This window comes from Aspergillus udagawae, assembly GCF_001078395.1.
Source record: "Aspergillus udagawae IFM 46973 DNA, scaffold_7, whole genome shotgun sequence".
Taxonomy (NCBI): Eukaryota; Fungi; Ascomycota; class Eurotiomycetes; order Eurotiales; family Aspergillaceae; genus Aspergillus; species Aspergillus udagawae.
The window spans coordinates 1,141,906-1,164,583 of NW_025091270.1; the positions used below are offsets into that span (position 1 = coordinate 1,141,906).

General features: G+C 49.3%; 6 protein-coding genes across 6 annotated transcripts; 2 read left to right on the top strand and 4 right to left on the bottom strand.

Annotated features, from left to right (window-relative positions):
* Positions 1-136: 136 nt before the first annotated feature.
* On the bottom strand, positions 137-1,738 carry Aud_009064 (betaine aldehyde dehydrogenase; the record flags this gene model as incomplete). Its single annotated transcript, XM_043293927.1, has 2 exons — positions 137-1,151; positions 1,254-1,738. 2 exons carry the CDS (start codon positions 1,736-1,738, stop codon positions 137-139), a joined length of 1,500 nt encoding a protein of 499 aa, XP_043149862.1.
* A 1,647-nt stretch (positions 1,739-3,385) lies between these two features.
* Aud_009065 (GMC family oxidoreductase) lies at positions 3,386-5,113 on the top strand (the record flags this gene model as incomplete). Its single annotated transcript, XM_043293928.1, has 2 exons — positions 3,386-3,632; positions 3,732-5,113. The coding sequence occupies 2 exons, from the start codon at positions 3,386-3,388 to the stop codon at positions 5,111-5,113; spliced, it is 1,629 nt and encodes a 542-aa protein (XP_043149863.1).
* Positions 5,114-5,909: 796 nt separating this feature from the next.
* Aud_009066 (N-acetylglucosamine-6-phosphate deacetylase) lies at positions 5,910-7,259 on the bottom strand (the record flags this gene model as incomplete). Its single annotated transcript, XM_043293929.1, has 2 exons — positions 5,910-6,830; positions 6,888-7,259. The coding sequence occupies 2 exons, from the start codon at positions 7,257-7,259 to the stop codon at positions 5,910-5,912; spliced, it is 1,293 nt and encodes a 430-aa protein (XP_043149864.1).
* A 3,105-nt stretch (positions 7,260-10,364) lies between these two features.
* On the top strand, positions 10,365-12,102 carry Aud_009067 (unc-93 family MFS transporter; the record flags this gene model as incomplete). The annotated part of the gene is made up of 4 exons (XM_043293930.1): positions 10,365-10,955; positions 11,015-11,622; positions 11,703-11,798; positions 11,865-12,102. The coding sequence occupies 4 exons, from the start codon at positions 10,365-10,367 to the stop codon at positions 12,100-12,102; spliced, it is 1,533 nt and encodes a 510-aa protein (XP_043149865.1).
* Positions 12,103-12,689: 587 nt separating this feature from the next.
* Positions 12,690-14,941, bottom strand: Aud_009068 (S10 family peptidase; the record flags this gene model as incomplete). Its single annotated transcript, XM_043293931.1, has 10 exons — positions 12,690-13,259; positions 13,358-13,416; positions 13,487-13,640; positions 13,702-13,752; positions 13,812-13,928; positions 13,976-13,991; positions 14,060-14,183; positions 14,252-14,368; positions 14,428-14,532; positions 14,593-14,941. 10 exons carry the CDS (start codon positions 14,939-14,941, stop codon positions 12,690-12,692), a joined length of 1,662 nt encoding a protein of 553 aa, XP_043149866.1.
* A 1,510-nt stretch (positions 14,942-16,451) lies between these two features.
* Positions 16,452-19,251, bottom strand: farB1 (putative C6 transcription factor (Ctf1B); the record flags this gene model as incomplete). The annotated part of the gene is made up of 3 exons (XM_043293932.1): positions 16,452-18,667; positions 18,734-18,924; positions 18,998-19,251. 3 exons carry the CDS (start codon positions 19,249-19,251, stop codon positions 16,452-16,454), a joined length of 2,661 nt encoding a protein of 886 aa, XP_043149867.1.
* Positions 19,252-22,678: the final 3,427 nt, after the last annotated feature.

Consider the following 22,678-nt stretch of genomic DNA (forward strand, 5'->3'; position numbering starts at 1 on the left):
GAATAGATTTGTTGTGAGCTTTGCTACAAAATCCGTTTTCGATGTCTGCGAAGAGAATGATACAGTTCTTCTTGACCAAGATACTTGATACAAAGCTCCTTTGGTGGACGATTTGTACATTTTCATTCATTTTGGATTACAATTTCGCAAAGACAGTAGCAACCTGTCCATTCATATCCACCAGCGTACTCTTGTTCCTCACCCAAGCTTCGATACCTCTGCGGCCGTTCTCGACGCCAACACCACTCTTCTTCCAGCCACCCACAGCCATCTCGGCAGGGCTTTCACCCCAGGTGTTGATCCATGTAATGCCTGCTTGGAGCTGGTCGATGATACGATGCGCCATATTCAGGTCTCGCGTAAAGACGCCAGCCGCAAGGCCAAGCTCAGTGTTATTCGCACGCTTAACGGCTTCTGCCACTGTGTCGTAGTACAGAATCGACATGACCGGCCCAAAAATCTCTTCCTGGACAATCCGCATGGAATCGGTGCAGTCCGTGAAGACAGTTGGCCGCACCCAGAACCCATTCTCCAATCCCTTTGGAAGGGAAGGCTTTCCCAGCCCACCATAGAGGAGCGTTGCCTTGTCCGTCTCAATGCCATGACGAATGTACGAGGTTACCTTTTCGAGGTGAAGCGCGGAACTCAAGGGCCCGAAGTTGGTTGCGTTGTCAAACAAAGGCCCGGGGCGGATATATTGCATTTTGCCCAGAAGAGCCTTCTCAAAAGCAGACTTCATGTTTCTTGGGACGAACACCCGAGTCCCATTAGTGCAAACCTGGCCAGTACTAAAGAAATTGGCCATCATAGCTCCATTTACTGCATTCTCAAGGTCCGCATCAGGTAGGATGAGCAACGGGCTCTTGCCTCCTAGCTCCATCGTGACGTACTTCATTTGTCCGGCGGCCGAGCCGGCCACCTTCATTCCTGTTGACACCTGGCCCGTGAAGCTGACCTTGGCGATCAGGGGGTGAGTGGTCAAATAAGCACCCATATCCCCTGCGCCATAGACAACATTGAAGACCCCAGGGGGAAGTCCAGCTTCCCGGTAGATCTCAGCCAGCATCTGAGCATGAAGGGGCGTATATTCACTAGGCTTGTAGACCATGGTATTTCCAGCCGCAAGGCATGGTGCTGATTTCCAGAGAGCACTGTGTCACATTTGTCAATTGCTAAGCTCGGGTCGAGAAAAGAGAGACCAGCAGACGTGATAGGTTTTGCGCGCGTCTGATCAAGAACAATGAAGTACTTACATCTGGAGAGGATAATTCCATGCGCCAATGCCAACGCAGACTCCCAGCGGAGCCTTCTTGGTGAAGACCCATGCATCTTCTCTCAACTGTGTCGTCTCGCCATTGAGACCGCCTCCTCCTACCAGGTTGGCATAGTATTCCAGTACATCTGCACCAGTCACGATGTCGACTGTGCTTGTCTCCGAATAGGCCTTGCCAGAGTCTAGAGTTTCGAGACGCGCGAGTTCGTCATTTCTCTCCCGCAGCAACGCCGCGGCCTTTTGTAGAATGCGCGCACGCGCGATATGAGGGGTTTGCGACCATGAGGGGAACGCGCGATCAGCAGCTGCAATGGCCGCATCTGCATCAGAATTTGAAGCAACATGGATTTCAGCTAGTGGCGTATTGTCGGAAGGGTTTATTGTGCGGAAAGTCCGACCAGAAGACGCCGACTGGAATTTGCCGTCGTAATATGGGTGACGAGGAGGGAAAGGGAGATCCGTCATTTTCTTTTTGGTTGAGGAGGGCCGCCGGAATTCGTACAGGGCTATCACGGCGTAAATATTGAAATAGGATTCAAGGATAAATACTTGCTCCGTGTGTAGCTGGCAGGTTGCTCAGAGTATTAGAAAGGTGTTGATAGTATGTCGCAGTTTGGTGCGGATAGTTAGCCTCATTCTTGACCGGCGATGTACTCCGAGTATTCATATCTGAATCAGACCGCCTCATAACTCCGCCCCCTCTTCATTTGACGAGGACAGGCTCCGCTGTGGCTACGACCGCTAAACCACCTCCACAACTGACCTATTGGTCAACAGAAGGTGTGAGATCGTGGTTTTGCTTCCGAGCATCCGGAAAGGTCCTGTTGTCTCAGTGCTCCTCCGTACTAGTAGCAGAATCAACAGCCGACACTATCTTATAGGTAGTCAATTACTTCAATCTATCCTCTAAGTGGTACTGCACTGAAGTACTCCGTATTGAGGAGGGCAATCCACAACCATTCAGGGGTGCTGGGGCAGTACGGTTTACTCGGTACATACTGCTCAATAATGAAACCCGTTTTGATGGTCTAGGACTAGCCACGCGATGGTCAAACAGCGTCAAAAGCTAAAGAGAGGCTGGGATGGATGGGGAAATTAAGGAATGGCCTCCAATAGGAAACACGGGACATGACCGATATTCAGGTAGCGTTACGAAGTGAACTTTCTTGCATTTATTACTCCATTTAGACATAATTAGCAGAGTTCTCTACTAAAACAATGATCTTTTAGGGAAAATAACCATGCACAATAGTACTGTCCTTATCATATACCAAGCGGGTAATAGAATCCAGGAACTAACACAGTGACGAGACTCCGTGGGATGTTCGAACCGTTAATGAATTAGTGTGACTGTCTTAGTGCGAGTTCGTGGATCGTGGCGCCGGCTTAGTCTCAAAGCCCTCGTGAGTCGTGTGGGCCGTGGATTCGTTCGATGACGTCGAGGGTCTTATTGTCTGACCCAAATTCACAGCCCCGCGGGTACAGTCGTACTTACTGAGTAAACATATGAAAAGGAACGCGGCTGATGGTGAGGTGCCTACTCCAGTACGGAGGGAACTCTTCTAAGTACCTGCATAGTCCTCACTCAGCATGCAGATCGATGTAGTAAGGTAGTTACATTACCTCTAGGCGCGGTTGATCAACCATTGAAGCGGAAAAAGACAAATTATAGTCCAATCCGAACCAGTATCAGGCCATATGAAACCGTGTTTCCATTATCTAATATGGCCTGCCTTCTTCTGGGGATAAGAAGTATTCTGTCTTCGATTGGCTGATCCTCATTTCGGCACCTTTCTGGTGGTGGGGAATAGTTAGGGAAGAGGAAAAAGAGGAAAAGGATTGGCGGCGAACGGATGGATGGCCGCCTGGACACCCTAACTTAATTCCGTCCTTTCATTTTAAAATCTATCAGAATTCCGTTATGATTCTGCGCTCTTTTACTTTTATCTTTTGAACAGTCTCATTGCCTCTTCCGCCCTCTTTACCTAGTCTCTTCTCTCTTGCCAGTCCCCAGAGGTGCTGGATTCCTCTTATTTCCTCACCAATCCACACCGGGTTTGTTCTCCGCACCAGTAGAAGAGCCGTTGAATCATTCCATCATTATCATTCGACATGGCCACCACAAACGATTTCCCTGCATCCGACGTCAATAGCTATGACTATGTTATTGTCGGCGGTGGCACGGCCGGCTGTGTCATTGCTAGTCGGCTGGCTCAGTACTTGCCCAATAAGCGAATTCTAGTCATTGAGGGTGGTCCCAGTGACTTCATGGATGATAGAGTCCTTAACCTGCGGGAATGGCTCAACCTCCTGGGAGGCGAGCTGGACTATGACTATCCCACCACAGAGCAGCCAATGGGTGTGTATTCTCCGCACATTCCCTGTTCTATCCTTGCGGCCCTTGCGGACTAAGTTAGCAATGTCGTCAGCTACTGACCGTCTTTTCTTCATTCTCCAGGCAACAGCCATATCCGTCACTCTCGTGCCAAGGTCTTGGGTGGTTGTTCCAGCCACAATACTCTCATTTCCTTCCGCCCCTTCGAGTATGACTGCAGAAGATGGGAGGAGCAGGGTTGCAAGGGCTGGTCCTTTGAGACCTTTACTCGCGTCCTCGACAACCTGCGGAACACTGTCCAGCCCGTTCACAGCCGTCACAGAAACCAGCTGTGCAAGGACTGGGTGCAGGCTTGCTCGACTGCCATGAACATTCCCATCATCCATGATTTCAACAAGGAAATCCGTTCCAAGGGTGAACTGACGGAGGGTGTTGGTTTCTTCTCTGTCTCGTACAATCCAGATGATGGCCGTCGCAGCAGTGCTAGTGTGGCATACATCCACCCCATTCTGCGCGGTGAGGAGAAGCGCCCCAACTTGACAATCCTTACCAACGCGTGGGTGTCTCGCGTGAATGTCGAAGGAGACACTGTCACCGGTGTTGATGTGACTCTGCAATCCGGTGTCAAACACACTTTGCGAGCCAAGAAGGAAACTATTCTTAGTGCAGGTGCTGTCGATACCCCGCGATTGATGCTCCTCTCCGGTCTGGGACCGCGTGAGCAGCTGAGTTCTCTTGGGATTCAGGTCGTTAAGGATTTGCCTGGTGTTGGTGAAAACCTCCTCGATCACCCAGAGAGTATTATCATTTGGGAACTCAACCGTCCTGTCCCCCCCAACCAGACTACCATGGATTCGGATGCGGGTATCTTCCTGCGGCGCGAAACTCCCAATGCGGCCGGCTCCGATGGCCGTGCAGCAGATATCATGATGCATTGCTACCAGATTCCCTTCTGTCTCAACACGTCCCGTCTGGGCTATGAAACCCCTGTTGATGCCTTTTGCATGACACCCAACATTCCTCGCCCCCGCTCTCGTGGTCGTCTCTACCTGACCTCGGCAGACCCCTCCGTGAAGCCGGCTTTGGATTTCCGCTACTTCACTGACCCCGAGGGCTACGACGCCGCGACAATCGTGGCTGGTCTTAAGGCCGCGCGTCAGATTGCCCAGCAGGCTCCGTTCAAGGATTGGATTAAGCGTGAGGTGGCGCCCGGACCTCAGGTCCAGACTGATGAGGAGTTGTCCGAGTACGGTCGCCGTGTGGCTCACACAGTTTACCACCCTGCTGGTACCACCAAGATGGGAGATATTTCCCGCGATCCAATGGCTGTTGTTGACCACCAGCTCAAAATCCGTGGCCTGAAGAATGTCCGTATTGCGGACGCTGGAGTCTTCCCTGAGATGCCCACCATCAACCCGATGCTGACTGTGCTGGCTATTGGAGAACGCGCCGCCGAGCTGATCGCTGAAGAGGCAGGCTGGAGTCGGGAACAGCCCAGGCTGTAGAAGGCCTTTTTTTTCCCCCAAGCTAGCGGGTTTGCTTGTGCTTTCCTGGTACATGGGATGCGCGGGGCCATGCAGAATGATGCCTAGTTGGTAAAGCGCTCTCATGTTTTTGTTGAGATGCCTGTCTTCGCCCATCAATAATATCCCATAAAGCGACTGACTTCATGCGGGATCATGAGTGGTGCAAAGTTTGGGTGGTGTGCTGGTATAGGGATCACCGGGGGTAAAAAAAAGAAAAGAAAAAAAAGAAAAGTTCGAATATGATGCGCTTTAGCATGGTGTTGGCCTGGATTGCATGATGGCTTTTTGTGTACAGATGCTGGCTTGCCGCTTTTGGATATTGTCTCCAGACAGCAATTCTCACAGGTAGAAAAGATATGCTGTACATACCAAGAGGTGACGAAAGAGAAATAGACAAGAAATATCACAAAATATGAGCATTGATACATTTAAGGGGAACCGACAAACAAGTCTAATGATGTATTGTCTTTAAATCTAGTTTATAGTCTCAGAAATATCTTTATCTTCATATCTATAGTTGTACTTGCTGCACGGGGCTAAAAAGGAGACAGAGGGCCCTTGTAGCGCAAGATAAATCATGAATCTCTGGATCGGATACAGGGCACAACGCCGGAAAGCAGAAAGACGAAGACTGGGGAGCAGTAAAATCCTCAGCGGATACCAAAGTATGCTAGTCGAGGCCGGAAGGAAGTGTTCACAATATTGGAGCAATAACCAGAGGCGAGAAAGAAAAAAGAAAAGAAAAAAGAGGAACGAATATGCCAGCGTGGCTGCTTCATACTGTAGTCATAGACGTTACTCCCTTATCAGTGTCATGGATCTTGACTCCCCGTTTCCACACCTGGCAGACAGTTAGCGCGGGCGAGTAGGGGTCATCCTCCTCGCTCAGCACGACGAGGTCCGCATCTGCACCGCTGTCCAGGGAACCCTTGACGCCTTGTAATCCCAGTAAGCGCGCCGGAGTCGCCGTGGCAGCGTTAATGGCATCGGCTATGGAGGCGCCAGACCAGCGCCGGAAGTTGTTGATGCACTCGATCAGGGTGGCCGAACTGCCTGCGATCTTGTCCGATCCCTCCAGAGTCAACCGGGCTCCCGTCTTAACTATGCGCTCGCCGTTCGTCCAGTCATAGACACCGTCGGGAAGGCCGCAGAGCTTCATTGCATCGGTCACGAGGACTAGCCCGTCCGGATGGGCATTGTATGCGATCTTGATCGAGGTCGGGTGGAGATGGATACCATCGGCGATGATGCCGTAGAAGGGCCTGAAGTGTTCGCTCTGGCCCAGCAGTCCGAAAATGCCGGGGTTCCGGTGGTAGAAGGGCCGCATCGCATTGAACAGATGCGTGACCATTGTAGCTCCCGCTGTGGTCGCTGAGAGCGCTTGTTCGTATGTCGCATCCGAGTGACCGATCGAGCAGACGATTCCGGCGGAGGTCAACGAGGGGATGGTGGATACCATGTTTCCCACCTCGGGGGCAACTGTGATCATCTTGACTGACCGGGAGCTTCCGGTGAGATTATCCTTCCCATAACACTCCTCTAGATCTTGGAAATTCTGGGCAGCACGAAGCACTTCGGTCTTGTGAACGCCATTGCGGTTTGGGTTGATGAAAGGTCCTTCTATATGGGCTCCTAACGATTCCGCGCCGTCTTCAGGACGATGGTGGCTACCCGAAGGGCCCAAAGAGGGCAATACCTGGAAGAGTGTCTTGTAAGATCTGTTGATTTTCGGGGAACGCCGGGGTCGTCATACCTTCCAGTAAACCTCTGGGGTTGAGCTGACAACAGTCGGCAAATATGAAGTCACACCGGTCCTGGCAAGGCCCTTGTTCACCAAGCGCAAACCCTCATCATATTCCTCCTTGGACGCTTGAGGTACAGAGAAGTCAAAGCCCTGAGCGCCGTTCAGCTGGACATCGATCAATCCTGGAGCGAGAATACGCCCGCCGAGGTCGATGACCTCATCTGGCGAAAGATGTAATCCGTAGAAAGCCTCCTGATCTTTGAGTATCTTGCCTGACAGAGAATCGATCCAGACATCCTGTTCAACAAGCTCAGAACCCTTGACGATGCGACAGTTGGTGAATTTGGTGATGCGCGGAGTAGATGTTGTTTTGCCTGGCATGATGATAGCTCTGATTCTTTTAGTTCGCTACACCTATGATGTACCACCAGGAGATATTCCGCTTATGATATAATAAGGGCAAGCCGTGAGGATGAAGTCAATCGCGGGAAAGAGGAGTGAGTATGTGGATATATTTTTGATACCCGCGGATCAAGATAAAAATCAGGATGAAACCCACATGGATGTATATGGAAAGAGTTTGGAGGCGACAAGCGAAACGAGGGACAATATGATAGTGTCTGGCTACATGATGGTGACATCAAGGGACATACGTTGTTGCTCCACGACGGAGGGGCAGAAGGATCAAAGAAAACCGTTATGGAATGTGACGTCGAAAAAGGTAGTGGATGGAAATACTCGTACGACCTCTTCTAACTGCTGCTACTGAAAGCCAATTCAAACTCCACGTGGATGCGACATACATGGTCATTTGAGGCATGGCTATCCTTCAGCTAATAAAGAGAACTAATCAGGCAAACTTGCACGTTAAAAAGTTGATACGGGTGTGCTGATCCATGGACGATAACAGGCTTGCCTCTTTTGTCTGAGGTGATGATCATTATAGGATTGATATCACGCAGGTTATGTAAGCCAGAAGGATGATACTGTTGTAACTGATATCACTTCGTTACATACAGATTTGGTACTAATACAACGATAAAACATACGCATTACAAGCAATGACTGCCGCTTCGTAATACCATACCATACCGTGGCATGAAGTTACCTTAGGCACCAACCTTGCTTTCCAGGCTGAGAGTGGGATAGAGATCAAAGCAATAAGCGAAAAAATAATTATGTGACTGCGTGACCTTTTCATACTTTCATTCCTGGGTAGATTCTTTACTTGGGGGCGTCTACTGATTCCAAGTCATCTCGTCTTCATCAGTAGAGCTGGTATAATTTCGCCGATTGCTCGGTCGGTAGTAGGAGAATTGATTACCTGACCGATACTACTTTGACCCGAGGAGGACCCAAACCCGTGACTGGTGCCGAGTACTACCTCAAAGTTGGACTTGATCCAGCAAAAGACTCTCACTGGCCTCCCACATCCGTGCGGTTGCACAGATGCAAACAGCCGATGTTACCGTCACCTTGGTTTTCGTCGGTTCTTCTGGGTCTGGTCTAGAGATATCCAAAATCCAACCATTAGGAGGAAACTTCCAGAGCTTCACTCACAAATTCCACTGCGTATTCGATAGGTAGGCAGTTATCCATACAAGACAGATACGCAGATAGATACCTCTGCTCTGACTGGGTGGCCTCCTCGGCCTTGTCAGCTTGTCCGCTCGTCAGCTTATCTTCGTTTCTTGAGACCAATGTACTGTGGTTTGCTTCAATCTCGCTCGCATGCTATTAAGAGGAGCAAACCGATTAAAGCTATTTGGTGGTGACAGTAATCAAAAATAAGACTAATTCAGGGGAGCCACCGTGCTACCTAGTATCAATTAACATCAAATAGTACCAATATTGCTGTTAAGCATCGGTCTAAGCGAGACTAATCGGATACAACTGCAAGAAGATTCATGTTTGCGCTAAGCACGCGACTCCATCTCACCCTGTCACTGTTTCAATTGCCGTCCGTCGCGTGGCTGTCACCTCGACTGTGCCTTTTGAAACTTTGTCTATTGTCTGTTACTGTTCATGGCATATGATCATAAGGTATTGATTTGAGAAGGCCATTCCAGTTCCCTACACTAATCTCATTTACTGAGAGTACGACCCAAGAAATTCCATATCCATAATTCATCATCATCTTCTTCGTCATCTTCTTGCTTTCATTACTAACTTGTGCGTGTGATTTGTGTGGTCCTCTCCGCAATTGTCTCCCCATAATTCTGGAGTTGCTGTGGAGTCGTTACACTCCCAAGATCCCAGATCCAAGGGTTCTTCGGTTCTCCCCCCAATCTTGCACGCTATCTACTCATCCTTGTAGGTATCAACTACTACCGAGTATAGGTCAATCATTATTTCTCGTGTCAAAGAAAGAAAAAGCAATCAGACACGATCCTTGGTATCGTACGATTTGACTGTGGACATGATTGATTGGGAGCTCCGAACCACTCAGTCTCAACGCAACCCTTGCACTCTTTCCCAAAGATAAGGCACGCCTCGTTCTCTCTCTATTCTGTTGTATCCACTACATGAGTGTTACTATACTATCTGTCGACCATTGTCTGTCTCGTTTCACCTTGTCACTCGCTGTGACTTCGTTTATCGAAGACTTACCTATCTGATAATCCATCCTCTATCTGACTATCATCTAGACTATTTGGTGTTACCTCTAGTGCCCTTCGAAACTTTTTAATGTTTAATTTTTAATTTTTTTTTTTTTCCCTTATCCACTCTTCTCTTTAGCTTCTCCTCCCTGTAGTCCTTTTCCTTATTTAAAAATAATGCTCCAGACACAGTTCCAGAGTATTATTTTATTTTCTCCTTTTTGAATCAATCAGATTCATTGAACTTGAATGGTTTTGTGGTTGGGAATCCAGCTCAGCTCTCCTCGCATCATCGCATTCGACTATTTGTTTGGCCGCTCTCCCTCTCGTATTATCCTTCTCTCTCATCACCATCATTCTTCTTTCTCCTTTTATCTTTACCCCGGATTCTTTTGACTCAAACAAACATTGGCTTTTCCCTCTTGGGAGTGATCCAAGTCGTACATAATTATTGTGTTGGCCCTCATTATATATAGGTCCCTGTCCCTGTTACACACATATCCAACCCCGTCATCCCGCATTCTTCGTCCCCTTCTTCTGTTTCCGGCGCAAAGGATCTCCGTCGATCTTCTCCCCTTGCTGTTTATCCTGCCTCTCTTGTATACATCTATCTACCTAGTAGGGGCTTTTGTTTGTTTTCCATAAACATACTCTGCATATCCGTATATACCTACCTATACCCGTATACCCCTCTCACCTCTTTCATCCTCTCTTGTTTGCTTACAGTCCTTGAATACCTATCCTGGTGTATTAGGGCACGTTCGCTGACCAACAAACATTCCCGTTGCTGCTCATCACGTCTGATCCGCCCGCTGTCTCTCGCGGGGGCCATTGATTATCAATACCAACGCTTCTCCTCGTTCTTCTTGGCATACAGTATACCAGCATGGCATCTGAAAAGCCAGAGGACGGTCACAAGCCCGAGAAAGAAGGTCCCGCGATCACCGCAGACCCCGAGCCCGGCCGTCATAGCACCATCGCCGGTAAGCCGTGGATGTACAAGCCGTTGAAACTGGGCCCCTTCACCTTTCCATGGTTTGCTTCGCCCGAGGTCCAGTTGATCCTGGTTTCGTTCGTTTGCTTCCTATGCCCCGGTATGTTCAATGCGGTCAGTGGTCTCGGAGGTGGTGGACAGGTCGATGCAACGGACACCAGCAATGCCAACACTGCCCTGTACAGTACCTTCGCTGTTGTCGGCTTCTTCGCAGGTTCCATCGCGAACCGAATTGGTCTTCGACTGACCCTCTCTTTTGGTGGTTTTGGCTATTTCCTCTATGTGGCATCACTTCTCTCCTACAACCACAACAAAAATGCCGGCTTCCTCATTTTCGCTGGTGCCCTGCTGGGTGTTTGTGCCGGTCTCTTGTGGTGCGCGCAGGGTGCAGTCATGATGAGCTATCCGCGTGAGAACGAGAAGGGAAAGTTTATCGCAATCTTCTGGATCATCTTCAACCTTGGTGGAGTGATTGGAAGTCTGGTACGTATCGTCGTTAGATTTGTCTCCAGGGACGTGGTTTACTGATTCCTAGCGCACAGATTCCCTTGGGCCAGAATTTGCACTCGACCGCCGGAACGGTCAATGACGGGACTTACATCGCCTTCATGGTTCTCATGGCTCTGGGATTCGTTCTCGCCTGGCTCCTTTCGGACTCCAAGTACGTCGTGCGCAAGGATGGTTCCCGCGTCATCACGATGAAGAACCCTACGTGGAAATCAGAGCTTCTCGGCCTCTATGAGACTCTTCGCACCGACTACTACATCGTCCTGTTCTTTCCCATGTTTTTGGCGAGTAACTGGTTCTACGGATACCATTTCAATAGTGTCAATGGCGCTTACTTCAACATTCGTACCCGTTCTCTCAACAGTTTGCTTTACTGGCTCATGCAGATGGTCGGTGCCTTTGTCTTTGGTCACCTTCTGGATCTGAAATTTCTTTCTCGGCCCATGCGCGCCAAGCTCAACTGGCTGATCCTCCTTATCATCACCATGGGTGTCTGGGGTGGTGGTTATGCGTTCCAGAAGCAGTATACCCGTGCCACCGCCAAACAAGACGTCGACTTTACGTCCCATGGCTACGTTGGTCCCATGTTCCTCTACATGTTCTATGGCTTTTACGATGCTGCTTTCCAGACGTGCGCATACTGGTGAGACCCCGCAGTGATTTCTTTCGAAGTTCTTGTTATGTCCACTGAGTTTGTCTCGGAAAACTCTAACAACTTAATAGGTTTATGGGATCCCTCTCCAACAACGGTCGTAAACTAGCGAACTTCGCAGGTTTCTACAAGGGAATTCAATCGGCTGGTGCTGCAGGAATGTGGCGGTAAGTTTTGATTCGGCGTATATGAACTCATAAGAATATTCCCGCTGACATCTCCGATCTTTGCAGCTTGGATGCAGAAAAGACTCCCTTTATGACCGAGTTCGCCTCCTGCTGGGGATTGCTTGTTGGCAGCCTGTTGATTGCTTCTCCCATCATCTTCTTCAAGATCAAGGAGCACGTGGATGTCGAGGAGGACCTCAAGTTTTCCGACGAAACAGCAGAAGATGTGAATGGTATTGCCATCGAAGATCGCAGAGACTCGACGAAGGGAGAGCCAGTCGCGAAGCATATGTCCTCCGCCTAAGTCGCTCTTGAAAGCTTCCTTCGATCTGCTTCACCCGAACATATTGATGTGTAGTGTTGGCGCACAGTATGACAGCATGATCCTTCTTCATGTTTGTATTTAACAGGATTTTTGCTTATTATTGCATCACTGCTTTTTTGGTCATGTGCCTACTCCTTCAGAGCGTTTTGGATGTTTGAATGAGGCTTCAGGGCATGTATCTATGATGGACGACCACTAATGTTCTGTTTAATTGACCGACGGGGCCGCCCTGGTCGATTCTCTTGTCGTCTCATCGTGCCATCTCTCGGTTGTGGAGGCATTGAGCGCTAGTGTGTCGAGCTTGGATCCTCGTCGGATGTGCATCGGGTTTATAGCTGCACATGCATATATATCTACTGACTAATCAAGTTCATTCAACGTTTGAGATGTTCATGCTACGAATTGGGATAATGATCAAGAGCTCGCATAGAAGACCCGCCGCGCGTGTGATTGCGACGGGCGCCCGTTGCTGAATGTATCGCTTCACATATGTCCACACCAAATTTTGGTGCAGCCTTGATCCTAACATGTACAGATCTGCAAAGACATATGCACACAGCACGAGATCAGTGGGCACTGGTGCTAGGCGTGGCGGTAGGCAAGGGGACGAAAGACTCCGTGTGCGTCGCCTTGGCCGTGCCGTTGGTGCTGTAATCGGGACGAATCCGGGTAGTGCCCTGGGCAATGTCCCAGCCGAAGAGGGTGCGGTTGAAGAGCTGCAGCGATGCCGCAGGCTGGTAGTAGGGGACCTCGTGGCCGGCCTGGTACACGCGAGTGAACGAGAAGTTGCCATACTCGCGCGTCTCGCCATACTCGACGCCATCGACCACCATTGGGGTGTACCCGGAGGCGCGGAACTGCGGAGCATGGGTGTAGTTCAACGCGAGGGAAATGGCCTCGCCACCGAACCAGTTGCAGATGTAGTCGGCGTCACCGTAGATGAGCGACACGCGGACGGGCAGCTTGAGGATCTCCTCCAGGTCTTCGAGGAAATTGGGCCAGACGAAGTCGCCGGTCTGCTGGAAGGCGTAGTATACATCATTGTTCGACTGGGTGTAATTGATGTTCACTCCGATGGCGTTCATCACCGAGTCTTTCTTGAGGTAGTCGACGTAGTACGATTCCGGGGTAGGATCCTGTGCAGTGAACCACGCTTCAGTCAGGGCTTTCATGCTCCGCGGAAGATTGCTTGCAGATGATTTTTATTCATAGAGCGCGCTCTGCTCCCACTTACCTGGAACGGGTGCCGGATGTCATATACGCCACGGCCACCAAATACATAGTATGGTCCCTCTAATTATACGGTCAGTCCGAAGTTCACATTCTTGACTAAGATGAACCCCAGGACGATTGATGAACGTACCGACATTGTCTCGGCACATGTTCGTGGCCTCGGTGCAGATAGCGTAATCCGCCAAAGAAGTACGGTTCGTTTGCTTGCAAAGTGCGATTTGGTCCTGGCAGCCATTTGGCATCTCGTTTGCAAATTTCATGTAGCTGTACACGGTATCATTGACCTATGGTATTAAATGATGTGAGTAGGCTTGTCCGTGACACTGCTTTGTAGGGTCAACTCACGGCCTTGATACCATAGGTGTTGTTCACTGCAAACTCCGGGTAGTATTTTGCCTGAAAAAGGAATTAGCAACTCCCAACGACCGCACCCACTATCGAAAATGCGAGCATACCTGAATGGCCTCGTCGATGATACCGTTAATGATACCGAGGGAGTTAAAGTTGAGGTGAATTCCTTTCACTGTACCATTGGCGATTTTCTCATTCTGCTCATGGAAGTGATTGAAGAACTGCAAACATTAGGCCAAGTGCTCAAGGCGAGGAATAGGAAACTCACAGCTGGGCCATAGTGGCTTTGCGACGGGCGAACCTAAGTCAGAAAAGGTCTCTTACATAGTGACTGTTGGAACACATGACCTACCCTCCATAACTTTCAGTCCACAGGCTGAAATCCTTAGACTTGATTCTGTGGTCCAACTGCGGTAGACCACCCATGAAGCCTTGAAGAATTTCCCAGGCAGCGTGAGCGGCGAGATCAGTAGTGTCTGCAAGAACATATTGTTAAGACGCCTGGCTGACGAGTATCTGAAACGGGATCAGGGTTCAGAATTACCAATTAGTGTAGCGTTAATGACCGGGTATCGGCCTTGAACGCCGGCGACGGATGCATCTTCAAAAACACCAGTGGAAGGATTCAGCGAGCCGGGCTCTGCCTCGCTGTAGGAAAATCCTGCATTGCAGTACCGTGAGTCGTGAGCCTGGAATATTCAAGAGCGCTTGTGGTCATACCGACGCCCAGAGGCTGAGACAGGAACAGCACATTCGAAACTTCATTCCACGAGTAAGGATTGATAATGGAGTCGAGTGTGGAATTGATTCTGCAAGGACCCAATTCTAATTGATCGGCAATCAGATATCAAGACACGACCTCGGTCGAAAAATGGGTGCACAAACCTTCAAACAGGCCGATCAAAGAGTCACTTCCAGGACCACCATTCAGCCAGAGAGTAATGGGGGCATTTTTGGGGTCATGGCGTGCTTCGAAGAACCAGAAGAACGTGTGAGACTCTGGTGAGAGGTCAACGTAGCCAGAGTATGACTTGACCCCAGGAGTGGTCTCGCAAACGCCCTCCTTCCCAGGTTCCTTGTAGCGAATTGTAACATTGTTAGCAGTGTGGATAGTCTTCACTCCGGTAGGGTTTTTGGGCAACTGTCTTCTATCAACAGTCACCGGTTGATGTGTCGCTGGTGCCCAGATGGCCGCAGCCACTGGTAACAAGGAAATCAAGCCGTAACCACGCATTTTCGGGACCTTTGAGGGTAGACGCTGCGAGACAAAAATTTGCTAACACTGTGCCAACCTCAATCCCTAGGCCTTGCACTTGCAGCTCACGGAGACCATGGTAAGTCCAGGGTACTCGCTGGTTTTAATAGGAGAGAGCTCGAGCTTGCGAATTAGCTTACAGCTCAAAGCGTGAGGGGAAACTATCTGCATTGTGGGGAAGGCTCGGATCCTTGTAGAATTAGCTCGTTAATGAGGTTGCATCGACGATACCTGGAAGGCTGGAAGTTCTGGAAGATCCAACCAGCGCCGAAGCAAATAGACAGAGCAAGTGTCTTATCGGTAATGTCTCGTATTCTAGGTGCTGATAGGTCTTGATGGGAACGAAGCACTTCCAAGAACACAAGCTACAAGTTGAGCAACGCTTATGGCGCGATTTTAGTGTCTCCACCCCCCCAATGGTAATGTGGATCAGTCAACAAGTCTCATCCTGCGGACATATTATTAATGAAGATCGACAGCCGTCGACGAGTGTGATGAGAAAACCCTCATGGCTATGAAGGCCCTGGAGCACAGTTCCAGCTTCGGAATTGGAAGCTCGAGAGAAAGCAGACTGGAAGAGGCTCAAGTGAACGAAGTAACATTCTGGGTTCTTCCTGGCGTTCCGTGAGAGATGATGACTGACCCTAGAGACTGGGTAGATAGGTAGCAGATAGATACGTTAGACTCGTTAGCAAGTGGAGGATCAACAAATCCCACTCGACCTGCCAAAAGAGGAATGGCGTATAAGGACATCCCGGGGGCCCGACGGATCAGTTTTAGCCTCAAAGGCGGGTAGATATGCTATGTTGCCTGATTTCTCTTTCCCACCACAGGAAATGGATTATTTTCTGTATTTCAATTGAAGCGGTCAAATATCTGTCCGCCATGCTATAACTACATACCAGGTCCTGTGGTTCGCTCCAGGTTTGACTCAGATAGCTCATTTTTACATCCAGATATTGATACGAACCGAACAGCTGGGCCGATAAACCCAAGCAAAGACAACCACAACAAAGCACTACGGCGTAAAGTCTTGGCCTGTCTTGTCATAGCCTTACCGCTGCTTGGCCGTGGTCTAGGATAGTTTTTCGAGTTCGGAAGCAAAGAAGGCACCAAGAGGGCTGTCAGGTAGTGTAAGCCTCAATTTCAGTGCGCTCTGAAGCACTAGGAGGAACCCGAGTTAGGGCCTTTGCAGTTGGACCTGTAGGTATATTGTAGAAAGACGAAAAAGGTCAGAGACAAATAGAGTGTGTCATAATACAAGTTCATTGATGTTCTCTTCGTCATGCTTTTGATACCCTCTATGTAGTCAAACAGTCGCACTGCAACACAACACAAGAGTGCGAATATATAGCCATCCAAAACCTGTTCATGTCCCGAAGACCCATTATACATAAACTCCGTTAAGGAAAATCATCTCTCGAGGCATACAGAAAGTGAAATGAACAAAAGAAAAGGAAACGGTGCTCTCAATTGTAGAGCATTCACATCAACCACTTAGGCAGATACCAAGATCGGCGTCAACAGTAGCTGTCAGACCGTTAGACTCTGAGTCTGCTGTCTCGGTGTTGCTGTGCCCCGTTGTCATGACCACGCGGTCACTGTGAAGCTGCCTGTCACCCAGGCTGGCGATATCGGCCTTGTTTCCGGTGTCGAATCTCATCAAGTCAGACATGCCATGACTCGGATCCATGGTAAATTCGAATGTCTTGCTGTTGAGACCGGATCCGTTAAGATTCATATGATCGTCGGCGGTGAAGAAGTCGGCACCAGCGTCATCAAAATTGATCAGAGCATCAAAATCATTCTGAGTCACCTCGGCGTCATTAGCCAAGTCCATTAGCTCGCTAATACTCAGTTCCGAGTCCAAATTTGGAATGCTGAAGGCATCTCGGTGATAGTTCCGGTTGATGTTTGCGGTACTGCCGTTTTCACTGCCATCCGAGGGGGGAGGAGTAGAGGCGAACAATGCCTCGCCTTCGTCGACGGATTGGCGAGCAGTTCCAACCACCGTCGGCTTCGGGTAAGTCAGATCGGGGATCTTCTGAGCAAGAGAATCCGGAGGGGGGGTCAGCGTATTGACCCGTGCGCTCGCTTCAAAAGAGCTGCGGGAACGGGCTTGCACGTCCTGGGGAGCCACGGTGAGCTGAATACCAGCCTTTCGGATTGCTGCTTCCAAGAAGGATGTTGCGAAGTCAGCTGATGCATAAATCTCTCGCAAACGTTGTAGAATGCGCATGCACTGGTAGAATCGCTGGAGGCTGGTCATCCGCACGCTGGGGTCGGTCGATTTGATATCAAGTAGGTGGATGATAACGGCGGGCAGAAGTACAGTGACGCCGGTGGTAGGGAAATATCTCGTCAAATCCAGGCTGTGCAAGTCCTGCGCAATATTCGTAATTTCAACCGCGGCGAATCGGACCTTGTTCCTCGAGATCTCCTGCAGCTCTGCATCCATTGACGGGAAAGGGCTGGCAGGAAGGACCTGGGGACGGTGCAACGCGCTTGACGTAGTCAGATAGACCATTTTAAGGAGAGCGCGATGAGAGTGCAAGACCTCCTGGGCTTCTGTTAACTTCGCGGGCGCCGCCGGAGTGTACTGAATTTCAGCAGGAAGATTGGCCAGCCAATCTTCTAACTCCTGATCGCAACGCCGAACCTCGAACGTTTCTGCCGCTGATTTCTTGGGAACCAACATCATAGTCGTTTCCATCGTCCCGCCGAACTTGTGACTGAGAACAGAGTACTGAGCCGACAAGACATGACTGACGCACAGGCAAAGCTTCGCCTTCTCGATGAACATAAGGGCCAGCTCTTTCTGGTGTTCAACGTTTTGCAGGATTTCCGAGTTCCCCACCATACTCACGATTTCCGGCGAAAATGGATGGAATTCGAAGTCGTCGAGCGTCAACATCGGAACATCACAATCGTCGTCTTTGACACGCATAGGGCGCCTCATGCCTAACGCAATCAATCGATCGCGAGTGTAGGTGCTCCACCAGATACGTTTCCACATTCGCTGGCGCCGGGCGTCCATGCGAGAATTGCCGGGGTCCCGATGCAGGCCGATGGTATGTGCCAAGGACAAGCTGACGCCCATCCAGTGCCATGTGTCTTTCTGGTCGTCAGGGGTCTCGTACCAGTAAGTCATCAGCAGCAGGGATTGAACGAGAGAAATTCGATCGACCTCATAATCGAAGTCATACAGAAGACGAGCTCGTTGGAAGAAGACCTTTCGGGCCGCCTTTCTCGAGGGATAACCAGCAGCACGAAGGTGCTTGAGGTCGATGAAAGCCGTGCCAGCAAACATGACTGCCTGGAACAGCAGAAGGCTCATACGATGGATACCATCGTTTTGCACGATGGTCTGTAAGAACTCCTCCAAATCTAATAGAGGCATGTAATTGTGCACATAGTGGATGTAAGCCTTCAGCAGTTCGTTCCTCAATCCAACGTCAGGTACGGTTAGTGCCCCTTTCAAGGACAGGTAGTCGATATCTTCTCTCTGCAATCGGGATGGTAAGCCTCTGATGTAGTCCGGCAGAAGTACACCACCGGATCGCGCGCTGGAGAAGGAAGGGTCCAATAGCTGCTGGATCTGTGACGTGACATGGTGAAGAGGAAGAGTGGCCGGAACTGCAGGATTAGGGGCCATTCGCCTGCGAAAGTGGTTCCCTCCCCCGATTCTGCTGGCCTGAGTCTGGTCTGTGGACAATGCCAAGTATCAGTACAGGAATTAGTGACTGCGACAACAATGGCGGAAATACGAACACAGAAGGTGCGGCATATGATGCCCTTGGTCCAAGTCGATGGACTGCTGAGACGGTGATTCAGGGGCAATGTCCGCATTTAACCCGTGGGACTCGCTGAGTCTTCTGAGAAAGCTTCCTGCGTCCTCGAGGCCATCTGCGGGCGACTGAGAAGGCTGACGGGTGCCATTTTCAATCTCAACACGTGATTTCCTGAAGAGTGACGGCGAAGCGCACTCGATGTTAGCCACGAATACTGCAGCGCATCGACACATGTAGAACGAACTTTCTCCTCTTGCTCTCTGTGACAACGCATTCTACCTGATCCAACCGGCAATTCGTACATGGCGAACCGTTCTCCACCACATCACACCGGACTTTCCTTGCCCGGCAGCAACAGCATGCTTTCGAAGCCCGCCGCTTAACCGGGCGAGAATTAGCAGAGAGGCCAGCCGTTGAAGCTTTACGTTTACTCTGGGATTCAGTCTCCATGGTATTTGTGGATGCGGGCGTCGAGGAGGATACAGCGAGATTAGTCATTGTGAAAACCAGGCGAACGGATGAAGTTTGCGACGCAATATGAGATGATATCAACTAATAGTGGCGGTGTAAACCGTAAGAGTCTTTTCTCTCTAATTTGCTTTAGAGGGAAGATATATGGTCGAAAGGATGAGGTATAGATGGAAATTGTCGTCAACAAGGGGACGAGAAAAAGGAGAACAAATTGATGATTAATGAAGAAGAGTGGAGAGTGGAGAGTGCCTTTTCTTTTAGATTATTTATTGAGTATTATACTCTCAAAGAAGGAACAATATCATAAACCATCATTTCGTCCAAAGGGCGAAAAGTCAAGGGATAGCTGGGGCCCGGGGGAAGAGATTGTTTAAATAATAGCAAGGTAACAACTGATCGATCCTGTGGATATCCAATAACTGACAACAATTTACTCCATATTGTTAAAATACCCCAAAATAATAAAATCATTATAATGTGTAAAGTCAGGAGGCCCCATGAGTGTTGGGATGATGAACCCCCAGAGATCCACTCGCCGTCAGTGTTGCCTCCCCCAGACGAGAACCACAGGACGATAATCCAGAAGAATTTTAATTATCTAATTCGGACTAACTACGTACCAGGTCCATTAGAATCTAGTTTTACGGCTTAACAATTGGATAAGCTGAACCAAAACTCAGTTGCGCTAAGAGCCCAAGTAGACTTTGAAACTGGAGTTGAGGGTATTTCATCCCAGTACCAAACGGGATTAGCATGGGCCAAGTTCCGGGGGGTGGTCGAGCGGACCGGGGCACAGAACAGATACTTCCGTAATCCGTATGGCATGGGATGGAATATCCAGGCAGTCACTGCTGCTTGCCTACTATGGCAGATGGTGAACTATATACCGAGTTACTTCAAATGGCATCCACTCGGGATTATCGTCTTGACGCTGTTAGTATCTCTTTTCACTAATTATCTGGGGTCGGAATTGAAGTTGAGAATGAGTCTATCAAATTCCTCAAGGTCATGGGGGAGCAACCAGAGGAGAGGATGGAGAAGAAGCCGTTTCCATACCCGGTTTCTCCCTACTCCACTTGCGTCTTTCCCTGAGCCACACTGCAGTATCCAACCAGCGTTGCTGTTTACCACGTCGGCGTCGTGTCCTCGGCCCGGTCACGTTACTTGGCTGGCCGCCACAGGCAGTCACGGGAATTCAAGAGTCAAGAGAAATATCTGAGCGAATCAGAGCAGTTGTCATTGGTCATTCAGGGGCCATTTTGGGAAAGGTCTGGCTGTCGAAGTGGATCCCACCGTAGTGGGGAGGGCAGCTGCGTCACAGGCTCGGAATTTTTTCCGTTTCTTTCATTCTCTCCTTTTTTACTTTTCCTTTTTCTTTTTTTTTTTTTTCCTCCCCCCGACCTGAGTAGTAATCTGTTCTGACCAATCTCTTACTTTTTCCTCCATCCATTGCGGACCATATTACTGCTTTGGAGCGTATGCCGCTTCGAGAAATCTGAACACCTCTATTGAACCAGCGTAAACTTCGACCGATCACTTTAAAGACTTCTTCTAAGTTCTAATCCGAAAGTCTAAGTGACGGCGTCAAGGAGGTATGAATGGTATTATGTATGAGATATATGCATTAAGGTGTTATTGTCCAATGTTCCGTCGGAGCATGCAGCAGAGAGCTCCGTCTCCGTACTCCGTACCGAGGTAGGTATACACTTCTGCCTTAGGATGACAATCCAGACGACGATGATAGTCACCTTATTCTGAAAATGGGCACACAACTGGCTTCATAAAATCTGTTGCAAGGAGCTGTATACCATAATCGCAGTACGCGGACTGTGGAACTATCTAAGCCGATGAGGGTAAAAATTATTGGATATAACATGGTAGCAGTCGTATTGAACGAAGCTTCGTGAATTGCCTGTCAGTTCTTTTATTGCTGGGCCTAGAACTCAATCAGGTCCATTGCAACCTCGTACATTCATTATATGATCAAGACGCGCTTCTATAAATCGCTCAAGATACTCTGTAGGCTCAGCGTGCTCTTCAGAAGCTGTTAGACTACATCGTTAAAGCCAATCTAGAGACTCAAGGGCTGGAAGCTGTCTCCGTCTCACCGTCTCCAGACTATTGGCCCATGGGGCATCCTCCACCCCCCTTTGCCCAAATTGGGATCCAGGCCGATCATGAACCTGCTACGAATTATGAACTACCTAATAATGGGCAATCTGGTTAAGACAAAGAGATCAGCCCCACGAGAACTAGAGGTTGTCTCCAGGGGACTAGGGCCCCTGCCCCCGGGTCCACGCCAAGTGCATCACGAGCAAATCTTCATCCCAGCTTAGTACTAGAAAGATACTAGGTATCAATCTATTTCGAGTGCCTCGACCTTGTGAAAAGGGGATACCTGCGAATGAAATTGACGTGTTCTCGACATTCCAAGAGATATTAAAATTCACATTCAGGACCAATATGCAATAGAATATGAAGTTACAAACCAATGTCATGGGACTTATTTGCTTTCGCGTCTAGAACTCAAACAAGAGACTATTTTCGGCGTACCATTCTGGATGCTGGAGGACATTGGCTGATGAATATGAAGCGCAATGCAGCAGAGGTGTGCATAGGGCCAGAGTCGAGACTCTAGGCCCGAGACACCATACTGATCCGATAAACGGAGCTTTGATGCTTCTTATACACGGTAGAACTCGATATGCGCTGTCCGAACGGCAAAATGAATCGGGAGTTCCGCGGAGTGAAAAACCTCAGAAGCAGATGGTCCTGCTCAGCTCAAACACCAAAAGTCCTGACTGCTTGTTCTCTTCAAAAACACTCCGTACAGTTCAACTGTGCAACCGTTCCGCATTAAGCATTAGTAATAACTGCCGAGATTCGGAGTTTTGATACTTAAACGGGTTGCGGTAGCTCATGTACTGTGTCGTCATTCCCGACGATCCCTGTCGTCTAACGCTGAAGAGCAACAATACATTGATTGACAGGAAAGAAGATGTTGTAAATGCCTCAAGGGTAAAATAAGAGGCATTGGGAATATCCTCGCATGTAGCATGCCATTCCTTCTCGTCAATATTTTTTTCTCTTGACTGAGGTGTAGCCCATCAAGCCGAGCCAAGCTCTACGACTAGTATTAAAGCCAGGAAATCAAAGATCCGGGGGAAGAAAAGAAGAAAAAGGAAAGAGATCTGGGGAACCTTCGAAACATTAGAGAGCAGTCAAGTTTGTATCAGGATTCAGGAGTCAGTGAACGGGGGTATGATTAATAAATTGAGAATTTAGGAAGCAAGGAAATCGGCGAAAGCCAACCCGCCAGCCAGGAAAAACGGCATGTTACAACAACAATCACGAGCCAGAGTCGTTACACAAAGAAGAGACTCGGGGAGGAGCCTGAGGCAAATGCAAAACACCAACATTTGTGGCATGGGCTGATGAGGCCCACCCTTGGACG